General features: G+C 46.9%; 1 protein-coding gene across 3 annotated transcripts in view; it reads left to right on the plus strand.

Moving 5' to 3' along the window:
* MARF1 (meiosis regulator and mRNA stability factor 1) overlaps positions 1 to 14,091 on the plus strand; it is a 745,071-nt gene that overhangs the window by 463,709 nt on the left and 267,271 nt on the right. For all 3 annotated transcript variants that reach the window (XM_078663193.1, XM_078663194.1, XM_078663192.1), the window contains 2 exons: positions 3,048 to 3,268; positions 3,722 to 3,864. In XM_078663193.1, coding sequence (XP_078519319.1) covers positions 3,048 to 3,268; positions 3,722 to 3,864 — 364 coding nt within the window. The remainder of the gene's footprint in view (positions 1 to 3,047; positions 3,269 to 3,721; positions 3,865 to 14,091) is intronic.

Below are 14,091 nucleotides of genomic sequence, written 5' to 3' on the forward strand. Positions count from 1 at the left end.
CACCAAAACATGCAGCCTGGAAGGGCAGAGAGCGTGGGTGTGAGTGTGTGAACGTACACACATAGGGTCTCTAAGGGTGGCAGAATTAGTGCTGCAGCCCTTAGTGGCCTTCCCTGGTCACATTGCCCTTGGTACCTATGGTACCATGTACAAGGGACTGACATGTGGCAAGAGTTGCCAATTGGGGTTTACAACAGTACAGTTTAGGGAAAGAACATAGGTGCTGGGTACCTGGTTGGCAGGAATCCAGGGCACACTCAAAGTAAATCAACAGTTTGGCAAAAAGTGGGGGCAACCATGCAGAAAGGGGCACTTTCCTACACCTTGTCATTTTGGACCTTCATTAGGTCTGTCCTTTAGTCAGCTGACTTACTTTGATCTTTTTTTTTTTTATTCTTTTTTTTTTACCATTTTGTTAAGATACAAAACATTACAACAGCAGAACAAGCCAGTTTGTTGTTACATCGATCATGAGACCTGGTGCAAACATAAGTCATACATTAGTACAAATATTCATGCTTACTGTGAAGGTACACATAGTCAACAGGTATATAGCTTAGAGGGTCCCCGGACAGCAGAGTATTTATATACGAATATTCGAAATTAAAACATCATGGAGCTATGACAAGAGACTTACAATCCTATATATACATATCCATTTGTCCCCGCCGTTCACAAGGAATTAGAAATAAAGGTCTGCCACTGAATATGTAGTATCCATTTATCCTCCCCAACTACTCCAAGGGTTGCACGCGTACAGTGCTTTCGGCTTCAGCAACCTCTTTCAGTATCTGTACCCATTGCAAGAAAGGCTCCTGGATGTCGCGAGGCCGGGAAGTGGGTGGCATGAGCTCCCAGAATGTATCCAATTGTGTGTGACCATAGGCGACATCGGCATGCCAACCCTTGATTGATGGCGCCTTTCTCCTGCCCCAACGTACAGCCACCCGTCTTTTGGCAAATAATAAAAGCAATGCATGCAATTTACGTGATTTGGGCAGAGTATCTTTGACATATCCCAAAATGCCGAGCACGGGGGATGGAGTATCCGACCTTCCAACAATTTGGTTCACTGAGATAAAAATCTTAGACCAATAATCTGTAAGCACTGGACAGGACCATGCCACTTGTAAACTTACTTTGATCTCTAATGCTATGATCACCTTCATTAAGTTGATTATACTAGAGTTTGATGTGTCTGGGAACCAAGGTGTACCTGACTGATGAGCCCCTAACCAGGGTCAATCTAGGTCTGGGTTGCTCGTGTTCTGGTTCAGGGATGATCCGGCTTGACAGTTCAGGCTGGACTGTTCCTATGAGAAGTATGATGAAGACTTGTATCTGCTAGGTCCAAACTGAGGTGTCATGATGAGGTAAAGAACGAATGGGTTGCAGTGCTACCCCCAGCTTTTGCAAGTGTTTACTTATTGCAAGCAGCCTCCCATCACCTTTTGTGTGTTTTATGTACTGCCCTAAGTGGCATGGTATGCTCAGACGTGGGTTTCTTGCTCACTATCCGCTATATGTATCAAGCTATTTAGCATTCGCAAAGGCCGAAATTCTGCGAATTTCGGCCTTTGCGAATGCTAAATAGACAAATGGAATGTATCAAACAAGTTTGATGCAAAATAAGGATTAGCAAAATTTGCTAATCCTTATTTTGCGATTGCACTTAAGGAATTGCAAATTTTGCGATTCCTTAAATGCAATGTATCAAACAAATAAAATGCAAAAAATGCCATTAAGGAGTAGCAAATTACCACCAACTTCTAGTTGGTGGTAATTTGCGAATTCTTATCAAAAATCTTTTTTGATAAAAACCAAAGGTGCCATATGACGCCCATACATGCCCTTAGGGCATGTATGTGCGCCATATGCCCCCAAATGTCTTTTTCAGGGGTGCAGCAGGGTGTTCTTGAGACACCCCTGCACCCTTGGAAACATCCCTAATTTGCGATCAGCAAAGTGCTAATTGCAAATTGCACTTTCATTCCTATGGGCCTCCTGGCCCATGGAAATGAAGGGGTAATTTGCGATTGACAATTTGCTAATCTCAAATTAAGGAATGCTAAGGAATCGCTATTGGAAAGCGATTTTGTACATACATACCGTTTTGCATTTCCTAAATAGCGATTCCTTAAAATTCGCTATTTAGGAAATGCAAAATGGTTTGTTGATACATATAGCGGTATGTCACTGAAACCAAGCTGTACCTGGCTGATGAGGCCATAATTAGGGCAAAATCGATCCTGGTTTGCTAGTGTTCCGGTTCATTGAGGAGCTGGCTTGGCAGTTCGGACAGGACTTATCTCATGAGTAGCAGGGTGAAGACTGATTTGCATATGACGAGGTCCAAACTAAGGTGGCATGGTGAGCCAAAGAAGTGCTACCCAGATGTCAGTGGTTACTTATTGCAAGCAGTCTCGCATCACCCTGTGTGTTTCATGGACTCTCCTTTAAGACAACTTAGAGAAGAGAATTAGTTTTAAATTAGTTTTAAATCCATTGCTGAGCTTCAATTTACTGTTTTGGGTTAATACGTTTTGTTCAAACCTTGACAAGTACTAGATTAAATGCATGTTTTTGCAGTATGAATTTTTCTTACTCCGTGAAGCATAGGTTTTGGCTCCTTTCCACAAGAGATGAGCACACTAAGTGCAGTTTAAGTGAGGTGTATTATTAACTCTTTCACTGGCTCTTGGCCTGGAAATGGGTGTGCAACACTCCTAATCTTTCTAAAAAAGATAAAAATAAAAAATAAAAAAAACACCCACACTTTATTTTAAGAACATTGTGAACAAAATTGCAAATCAGCCCTGCCAGTGTTTTGTTGCACAGTATAAAGGATGTTTTACTGTTTTAAAAACATTTGATTGTCATTTTGTCTGCTTCAACATAACTTATTCTCTCACTTCTATGTTTTTATGTTGTTTTAATAAATTACTTTCGTGATTTGTTTTAATATATTTGTAGCTAGATTCATGGTCAACAGTACTAACTAAAGGTGATTGTACTTTTTATCTACGCCTTTTATCTCCTGCTTTCAGATCCCTGGCTGTTGCGTTCCAAGAGCCCTGTTGGTAACCCCCAGTTGATCCAATTCAGTAGAGAGGTGATTGATTTAATGAAAAATCAACCTTCTTGCATCATACAAGTCAGTAAATTTATACCAACATATCACCATCATTTTGCAAAACAGTGTCGTGTCTCAGACTACGGCTATTCGAAGTTGATGGAGCTACTTGAAGCTGTGCCTCACGTGTTACAAGTAAGTTAACTGAGACTTTGCTGTTGATACAGGCAACAACTTAAATCAAAAGTATTTGATAAAGGAACAAAGGCTTGAGGTTTTTAAATACCTTGATGACTTAAAATAAAGGCTTGGCCTTAAGGGGAAAACCTTAAGTATTCCTGGCCAGCTCCAAAAACTTACTTTGTGTGTCACTGTATTTTGAGGCTGGGAACATATCCTGACTTTGGTGGACAACTATCGCTGTGGGTTGATTACTAAAGTCATGCAACATTCTTTCTATTGTTTCATGTATTACTAATATATTTAAAGTAGCTGAATCAAATACTGCATAGCATGTTCAGTAAAATCAATGTTAGACTTTTTAATTGGCAAAATTGACAGTAACTGAAGTTGATTTATTGAAATTGATGAGCAATTTTTAAATCTTTAAAACGTGTTAACGATACAGGTATTGGTATCTCATTTCAGATTCTGGGCATGGGCTCCAAGCGCATGTTGACACTGACCCACAGAGCTCAAGTAAAGCGATTTACTCAAGACCTTCTTAAACTTTTGAAGTCCCAGGCCAGTAAGCATGTAATTATGAGAGAATTCGAGCAAGCTTACCATTGGTAAGTGATATTTTGTTTGTGTACTATTTATTGCACAAGTGAATAGTTCATAATTCGAGTATGACTAAAGGAGGAAATAGTAATGTTATTTTGGTTCTAGGTAATTTCACTGTGGGCTGAATTTTAAGTGAATTCCCAGCTCTGGCTGCATTTCCAGACTTATCACTGCTGTATAGTGAGGAATAAATCTGCAAAGGGGAGGTCCAATCCCCACAATCCTCTTACCAGCTCCCTCTAGAAGGTGGTTTCACATCTCTGCGAGACTACTCAGCTGTTATTACACCTACAGCTGCCTTTCCATGCCCCCATTATCCACAAGATGTGCTTTTGTGCACCTTGCCTAACACTTGGTTATTTTGGACCCTCCTCTGTTTCTTTATCAATTCAATGTACATGTAGAAACCAGCCCTTCCATATTTGATACCCTTTCCATCCCCAGTCCAACACCTTCCCTGCAGTTTGCCTCCTGCTCAGTGCTTCTTCCAGCTCCTCCCCTTCCTCTTCCCTGCTGTATGGGGAATATACATACAAAGGAGTGAGAGGGAGATAATGTATTTAAGGAATTTTCAGTATCGATACAATAGTTAATTTATTGATGGCCTGCTTTTAAAAGCGGACACAAATCTGTCTGAATGGAAATTGGTTATTTTTCACTGTATCACCAAGGTTGTATGCATTTTGGCAGATTTATTAGGACCCATCTAGTTTGCCTGTGGCTTAATAAAATGAAGGTGTTAACAGTACACTTTGATGGATACTAAGCACCACAGCTTTCTCCTATATGAATATCCTACTTGAAAAAGATTAGTTCCATGAAAATGGAGATCACTAGAGATAGATCGGGACAGATATCTAGATCGAGAAAGATGGCTCTTTCACCAATTAAAGCTGATGTGGTTGGGTTTTACTGTCAACTAAAAGCGTAGCACCGGGACTCTTCGTGGAGTAGCCGTACGCTTTAGAAATCGCATTTCATTCAGAGATATAGAGAGAGAGATTAATAGATATAGATCATTTTGGTTCCTGTTTTTCCATATCTATCTCAACATGGGTCCAGAGATCTATTTGGCGTTTCAAAATTGAGGTTCAAGGGTATTTGAGTTTTAAAAAGAATATTCTGATAGATATTTCTTTCCACAGATTATTCACTTGTTTAATATCCCCAAATGCCAGACGGGATGCAGTAACTTTTGGCCTAGCTCTTCCACGAGTGTATGGGACCCGAACTTCATTTCTGGGACAAACTATGCCACAGTGATATCATCTGAGCCATAGAGCACCCACCCTTGCATGCTGATGTTGGTTCTGTTTTTAAAATTAGTTTTTTTATCCATTGCCCTTTAACTGAATCGCTCTCCTTTATTTTCTCTCAGTGAAAAATTTTGCAGTGCTAATAATGTAGCCCTTTAGGAGGTCCGGATTCGACCCTAGTTGATGGGCACATAAGCATCACTTCTCACTTGGACATCTACTTATGGTGTTTGTGGTACAGACATAATGACATATGAGCTGTATCTCAGTGTTAATCGCAAGGCCATCAAAGAATGTATAGCTAATCTGTTAATGGGTCACGTCTAACAACTTGTCGGTTTAAGGGCAAGATCTAGGTCTCCCTCTCTCTTTGTTAAAATCTTTGAAGGACGAAAACGTAAAAGGCGGCATGGTGATCCTTCCCAGATGCTGATCAACTACAAGTTAGTCTCTGTCAAGATCTTCCCCCTCCTACAAAGTCCTCCACCGAGCCAAAGCTTGTAGAGATCATAACTTCCGATCAACACCCACTTAAAGTGCTGACCATATCATTCCAAGGTCCTTTCCAGTGAAAAGTGACTCAGCCTTTGCTGCTTTCCCGATGCCCCCCCAGGGATATGAGTTTTGCAATATGAGTACTTTTTCTAAATTCATATGCTGTGCATTTATCCCGCCATCTAGGGCTTGAGTCTGGAGTCGTGTTTTTGCCTCCTTGTGTGTGTTTGCGTATGTGTGTACGCGTATGCATTGTCGAACACCATTTGGTGGTTAATCCATAAATCCATTGTGTGATGTCAGACAGCGCCTTAGATGTTCCTGTATGTCGCTGAGATCTTCAGGTTCTTTTTTCCACCGCTGTGACTAGAAGTGCACTGGAGGAGCACCGTAAAATCTGAGAATCTGCAGAGAAAGAAAAAAGGGCACTGAGCATCACTGCAGACCACAAGAAACGTAACCTGGGAGATGAATTCCCCTCGGTGAGGGGGACCCCAGTACTGTAGTACAAATGGCTGGAGAATGTAGAAGAGACACATAGGTGATATGGAGAACACCCCCTTTTAAATCCTGTTCTGACTGTCGCCACAACTTCACGCAGAGGTATCCACACAAGGCATGCAACCTGTGCATTCCTGCGGATCACAAAGTCAAGGTCTGCACCGAATTCAAACCGTAAACTCTGAAGGCCAGACTGAAGTAACTACTCGCACATCACACCATGACTGGCACTCAGAAATCACAGGACTACCTAAAGGACCTGGGTCTCTCCAGCGAAGACGAAGAAACTGTCGAAGCAGCACTGCTGGTGCAGGAAAGAGTCGGATGATGAAAAGAGTTGTCTACATCTGCTAGAAATTACCTCTCTTGACATGGTTAGCCCCCACTTTTTGCCTGGTATTTGATGTGATTTCGATTATAGTGTGCAGGGTCCCTGCCAACCAGGTCCCCTGTGCCAGTGCTGCTTCCCTAAAAATGTTCCACAATTGGCCCTTCAGGCCCCTTTAAGTTCCTAATAAATGGTCCCTGGATACCTAGGGCTTTGGGACGGAATAGGGTCCCTAGGGACCCCTCACCTAGGTCATGCAGACTATCACTGCAGCATGTATGGCCTGGTGCAGACAAACCAACAGTCAGCAAAGCACACTGCTTGTGTGCCATGTCAACTAGCACTGGCTAAAGTATAGGTAAGTCACCTCTCTAGCAGGCCTTAAAGCCCGAAGGCAGGATGCACCATGCCACAGGTGTGGGCACATCTGCTTGAGTAGATATGCCCCTTCAATATTTAGTCCCGTGCTCTCCACGCCACTGGAGTCAAGCTATCCTGGCAAAGGAGGCTGATAGCCAGAAACCGGTCCTAGGGTGCTTGATTCCGGTCCAGGGAAGACCTGGCTTGGCAGGTCGGGGTGGACTGTTCCCATGAGGCACAGGGTCAAGGCTGATTTGCGTAAGGCCATGTCTGAACTGGGGTGGTGTGGAGTGCAAAAAAACGATGAATTTAGGCCCAGATCTCTGTACTGGGGTGAATGTATGACATTGTTCTGCATTCTGTCCATCAACTGTTGTTTTTGCATCCTTCAATATTTATGTCCTTTATTTATTTATGTATTTCAAAACCTTTATTGCTTAAGAAAATTAAGGCATGTTACAGGTTGTCACCATCAGTTGGTATAATAATGGTTAAACTTACAGATAAAATCAATATAACAGGGCAGTTGATAATTAAAAGTTAACATGGTGCAGTCCATCTACATAGGAGCTATGATTATGGCACTGTGGAGGGGGGGTACGAGTAGTTGAGCCGGGGGTAAGATTGGTGTCCGCGGAGTCATCACAGGTAATCTGAGCGTCAGTGATAGGGGAGTCAGTTGTAGGTTTATCTGGGGTGGCCAGTCGGTGGAGGCAGGAAATGAGGGTCCCATATGTCAGGGGGTCTACTAGCCGCGGTCATCAAATCTCAGAATTCGCCAAGGAGTGTCTGACATCATCCAACCAGCGTTTGACTTGGGGTGCCAGTTTACGTCCCCAGTGAAGTGAATGGCCACCCAATGCTTAGCAAGCATCAGGAGCATCGCAATCAGTTTGCGGTTAGCATCTGACACGTGCTTGACTTAACCTAAGAGCCACAGCAGGGGATCAGGGGCGATGCGCGCAAGTATAATTTCGCTAATGACTGTGCACGCTTCCACCCAGAATGAGGAAACCCTGGGGAACAACCAGGCGAGGTGCACGAAGTCCACACCGGGTGCTGACCAGCGCGCACCTCTGTCGCTGTCCATCAGGCCCGTCTTGTGTAGTGCGGTAGAGTTTGTGCAGATAATTGAAATGAACGCGCCGCAGGCGGTTAAGAGAGAGAGGCACTTGATTTGGTTGCAACGGTATTGCCAGTGTTCGAGGGAGATGTCTCTTTCGCAGTCTGCACCCCACGCATTGCAGGCGTGTTCAGTGTTGATGGGGGAAGCAGTTAGTGTAAGGGCATATAATCTTGTGACCAATTTCCGCGGAAAATTAGAGGAGTGAACAAACTCAAGCGTGGCGTTGGTCTGGGGAGCAATTGGAAAAGTGGGGTTGTCACTTCTGCATGTTGCTCTGATCTAACAGAGTAGCTTATCGAATGGAGCAGCGTTTTCGTGAAGAAATTATTATGGAGGTAGATGTCGGCAATGGTGTGAATACCCAGGTAAGCTGTGTGGCGGGCCATACCTGCTGTCTGCAGTGGGGGAAATGACGGATTGCTGGCACGTTGCATGGATGGCGCATAAAGCGCGCCGGTGTATTTACGTAACCCATCGCAGGCCCAGTGCAAACATTCAACCATGTCAATCACGCCACTGGGGACTTTGTCCGGCAAAAATAGTGCAGTATGCAGTGGCCATGGAGAGGCAAGGTCCGCCTCCACTGCCACATGAGGCTGAAAAGGTGTTGAATGAATCTAGAAATTGAGAAAACTGGCTTGGGCGCACAGCGCGTTAAGAGTTTGAAATCGGGGGCCCCCATACCTCCCCGGATCAAGGGTAGCGTTAAAATGTCATAGGTGATTCTGGGCTGACGTCCAGTCCAAATCAATGTGATCATGTTAGAGAGAAGTTTTTGGAAGAATTGTGATGTTAGAGGGATGGGGATATTTAAAATGAGGTATAGATATTTTGGGAGGACAACCATTTTAGCAATGGCGATGCGCCCTGCCAGTGACTGGGAGTTTTTCCCATGCGCGCATCTTGGTTTCCAGCCAATCCATTATCATGCCAAAATTGGACCTCCAAAGTTCGTCCACATCCCTGCTCAACCAGATGCCGAGGTACCTGGTGGGGCCAGACTCTCAAATGAATGGGTATTCCGGAGAGCAGGGCTTGGTCGCGTCCGTGAGTGATAAAGGACAGATTTGCTCCAGTTGATCTGGACTCCGGAGAGGCAGACAAAGCATGCAGAAGCATGGAGAAGTGTGGCTCACTGGTTAGAGGAGGCAGACCCTGAAGCAGAGGTCAGACCCGGGACCAGGGTTCAATTCCCGACGCGGCAGGGTCTTGAGCCCAAATATCCACGGACTCGATAATTCTCGTTTCGGTGCCTATTTGAATCACGGGTTCACACTCTGCAGCTCTGGGCATTAGCTGCTTAATCTCCACTACGGCCCCCCTGCGGCGGGATGCCTGGCTTTCACCTTGGGGATGCCCAGTACGGGTATCTCACAGGGAAAAAGCCAGGACGGGTTCCCAAGGCAAGCGCCGAGATGCCTACGGGTAATCGAGCGCTATATAAGAATGCATAATAATAATAATAACCTCCCTGGTCATGGGCGCGAGATCTCCAGAGGCTCACGAATATATATTGTGACATAGTCAGCATACACTGAAGTGACAAGGGCTCGAGCCGAGAATGTGATATCCCGGTGTGTGTGTGATGTTGACGCAGCCGTGCCGCCAGAGGCTCCATAGCGATGGCGAAGAGCATGGGGAGAGAGAGGGCAGCCTTGCCTGGTGTCCTTCAAGATGGTGATGGGGTTGGTGACTTGTCTGTTTACCCTGATGCGCGCTGGGGGAGTGTGCATGGCAATTGTATCTTGTGTACAAAATTTGGACTGAAACCCAATCGAGGGAGAAGGGGCCACTCTAGAGTGTCAAAGGCCTTAGTGGCGTCCAATAAGGCGGCCACTGCCGGTAGAGTGGGATTAATCTGGTGAAGGACTGAGAAGATAGTGTGCAGATTGTGCACGATGGCGCGCCCCGGGATGAAACATGACTGGTCAGGGCGAGCGATTAGCAACATGAACGGAAGGAGACAGTTGGCCAGCCGTTTAGCGTTAATTTTGTTGTCAGTATTTATCATTGACAGAGGGCGGTACGAATCGCAACTCGCGGGAGGTTTGTCCGGTTTCAAGAGCAGGGCAAGCAGAGCCTTGCAGAGGGACATGGGTGGGATCTGCCCTGTTCGAGAGAGTCATTATACATTTCGCCCAGATGTGGGACGAGAAGGGGCGCGTATTGTTTATAAAATGCAGGGGTGTGCCCGTCCGAACCGGAGACCTTGTCACCCGGAAGTCCTGTAATGACTGTGGAGATTTCCTCATGGGTAAATTACTTGTCTAGGTATTCTCAGTGACTATTACCAAGCCACAATAGTTCAATGGAATCAAAGTGTTGGTCCATAATCTCTCGAGGGGCTACCGTTCCAGCAGTGTACAGTTGGGACTAAAATGCGGAGATCCTGGCAAGGATCTCTACAGGAGAGGTAGTCCTACCTGCGGTCTCTCAGTGGCGTAATATGAGAAGAGGCGTGCGGCTGCCGGAGGAGATTCGCAAGATTCCTGCCGGGGCGGTCGCCCTCGCTGTAACGTCAAGTACAGACTTCTCTGCTGAGAAACGTGATCTCCCTATCAGCCTCCTCGTGGAATTCAGTAAGCGTGGCTCTGATCGACACAAGTGTGGCAGGGCTCGGGTCTTGAGACTGTTTAGGGTCTAAACCTTTAATATCTTTCTCCAGACGTTTAAGGGTACCCCTGATAGACTTCAACACCCCAGATTGTCTGGCAATGCATTCCTCTGAATCATGGCCTTGAAGGCCTTCCAGAGGGTTGAGGGACGTCTCGACAGAGCCTACGTTATGTTCGAAATAGGCAATGATGGCGCTGCAAATATCCTCGCGGAAGGCGGTGTTGCGAAGAGCATTGAGAGGTAGGCACCATGCGAACATGCGGGGAAGTGTGAGCGGGAGCCGCAGACATAAGTTCACAAGGGCATGGTCGGACAGAGTGCGGAGCCATGTGGTTCACTGAGGTGGTCCTAGAGGCGATATCAAGGATAGTGATCCAGAGGTCGAGGCACAACCAGGAGCCACGCGAGCCCGTAACGCAGGTTCCCTCGCGCTTGCCAGGGTGTGCATGTCACCAGGCGTCCAGCAGGGAGTTATTAACCATAATTGAGTGGCGGAGGGAAGTGGCCTGCGGGTGTTGAATGCAGTCTCCAGAGTGGTCTAGCGCCTGCGAGAAAGCTATGTTAAAGTCGCCCCCCCCTGTGAGAAACTGCTATCTTTCTTGCACTGGTATGCCCCCACTTTTTTCTGAACTGCTGATGTGCTTTGAGTGTGCCCTGAGTCCCTTCCAACCAGGTACCCAGGGCCCTTGTTCCTTCCCTATAAGCTGTGTTGAAACTAAAACCCAATTGGCATCTCTGGCCACCTGTCAGCCCCTCGTAAATGGTACCCATGGCATGGTGACCAGAGAAGACCCCTGAGGACTGCAGCACTTATTGTGCCACCCTCAGGGGCCCTGTACCCTGACACCCACACACTGCCTTTGCAGGCTGAGTGTCAGGGTACAGAGCTAAACCAAAAGCCGACCTGACACACAACCCTGTGTGCCATGCCCACAGAACCCACTGCCCTGGCATACTTCAGTCACACCTCTAGCTGGTTGTCCTATGCCAGAGGTGTGGGCACAGGTGCATGAGCCCTGTGCCCCTACAGTAGCCATGGCCATTCCTGGGCACTGAAAGTGCAGTGATGCCATTAAGAGTATTTGATGCTGGGAGGTTGTCATTACGAACTCCACAGCACCATAATGGCTACACTGAAGACTGAGAAGTTTGGTATCAAACTTCTCAGCACATTAAACCTGCACTGATGCCAGCGTGGGATTTAATGTACAATTCACCCGAGGGCATCTTAGAGATGCCCTCTGAAAACCTAACCTACAATCCACGTCTGAGCTGAGTGGCTGCAGAGGCTGCCACACAGCAGACATGTTGCTGGACCCCTGTGTGGAGAGCCCCCCGCTCCCCTGGGCCTGCAACAATGCACATCCTGGGCGAGGTGTTAGGTCTCCTCCCCCAGGATAGGCAGGGGGAAGCTTCAAAGGCATGCCACCTCTGTGAGCTTCTCCAGACCATTTGCTGTACCCAGCAACTGGCCCCCACCCGTTCTGACCTCCACACTGGTGGGAAGACTGGTGGGGAAAACTATGTCAGGAAGGGGGGGTGCCAGCCTGTGCCAACCCCACCCCTCAGGTGGGGGAGACGAGGTGAAGCGCGACCCCGGGCTCCGGCCATCTTGAAGATGGGGAGCCCTGCCCAATCCCAACTAGGCTCCTGCCCACCTCCCACAGGAGAGGAGCAGGCTAGGGGGTGTACCCACCCCAGGACAGGGACCTATTGGTCCCTGCCCTTGCCCTACCTGTAACGCCCCTAAATTGAGTATTTAGGGGCTCCCTGAACCTTCCTTCCTCAGATCCCAATACAAAAAGAAGAAGATCAAGAAGACCCGCCGCGCAGCTGCTAACTACAGGACGACGACAACTGACTTGTCCCTAGCCCTACCGGCCTGTCGATCCTGGAACCTGCTCCTGCCTAAATCCCGGCGACTCCTGCGGACAGCAACCTTGGGACACCCAGGGGACCTGCCTGACTTGACCCTCTTAAAGACTGGGACTCCCATCAGCAAAGGCTCTGCTACAACAACCTCCCCTGGTGCCAGCCAGGAAGCTCCAGACCAGCCCACTCTGCACCCGCCGAGCCCGGCCTGTACCCGAGTGATCCAAGACCACAAGGACATCCCCCGGCAACTGGAAACTGAAGTCCAGTGCCCAAAGACCCTCCTCGACGAACCAGAAGATGCCTGCAGACTCAGAACCAGGGGCCCCCCCAACAGCGACCAGCTGAGGGTAAGCTTTTCCGACACCCAAAGACACCCCTGCATCCGGCGCCCTACAGCCCCCTGTGCCTCCCTTTAAGGTACCTACCTGTGCTCCAAGATCGCAACTTACCTCTCGACGTGCTGGTTGCCCCTGGAGAGTCTCCGCCCGAGCCTGCAGCCTTTGTTCCCTTTTGACCTTTTCCATTGGAAAACATTGAGCGCCCAACGGCTCAAAAGCACCCTGCACCCAGTCGCCCGAGTACCGCTGGCTGTGCCACCTTTGTCCTATCTTGCTTCCCCCTTTGCCCTATCTTGCTTCCCCCTTTGCCCTGAGCAAGTGATCAGGAGCCTAGCTCCCACAGCCGCGTGGCCTGCTAGCCAGAAGGCACCAACTGGAGGCCCCTCGTCCCCCATTGGATAACATTGGGCCGCACTACCACTGCACCCGGCCGCTCCTGCGCCGCTGAGGGTGAACCAACTTTACCTACCTGACCCTGGGGGACCCCTGAGTCTATGCCCAGAACCACAACTTTACCAGTCGAGTGCTCACCAGGAAACCGGTAACTCACTTACCTGCCATTGAATAACATTGACTGGTTTGACTCGAAAAATCTTCTAAGTGTCTAGTTTTGAAAACTTGAAATATTCATATAAAATCATCCGAATTCCGAAATGCTCACCTGGGATCAGGAGAGGAGCCAGTACTGTACCTTGTAGCCCAGTGCTGAAATGCAAAAGTAATCCCTAGCGGGTTTACTAGTAACTTGTATTTTCTCCATAGGAATCCATTGTCTGCTTTTCTATGAAATTTCTTTTAAGTGTCTACTTTTGAAAACTAGAAATATTCTTGAAAAATTATACGAAATACTTAAACTTAATTACTTACCTGTTTTGAGTTTAGACCCCAGTGCTGGCCCCAGGAGACCAGTACTGGATTACAAAAGTAACAAGATCGTACTTTACCTGCAACCTGAATTTTCTCCCATTGGATAACATTGCCAGATTTCTGTTGAAAAGTGTGAACTTTTAAAATAGCTTTTTATTCCTGAAAAATCACCAGAATACCTAAAATGTTTTTGCTAAACTGTTTCCAGCTTAGACCCCGGGACTGAACCTAGGAGCCAGTCCTGGAACTACCAATGTAATCTACAAAGTTAATCACATGTGTTTATATAAGGGAATCCATTGAGCTCAATGCTAAATTGTGTGTAGAATTGTGTTGCCTACTGCAACCTCTGTACCTATTGTCTTTACAAAGTTTATTGCCTTTCTGCAAAGTACTCATCGGAGACCTCTCATATTGAAAACAGTTGGTTCTACAAATAGAACAACTATATCTTTTGATCTAAAAACAAT

This window comes from Lissotriton helveticus, chromosome 10, assembly GCF_964261635.1.
Source record: "Lissotriton helveticus chromosome 10, aLisHel1.1, whole genome shotgun sequence".
In the NCBI taxonomy this organism is placed as follows: Eukaryota; Metazoa; Chordata; class Amphibia; order Caudata; family Salamandridae; genus Lissotriton; species Lissotriton helveticus.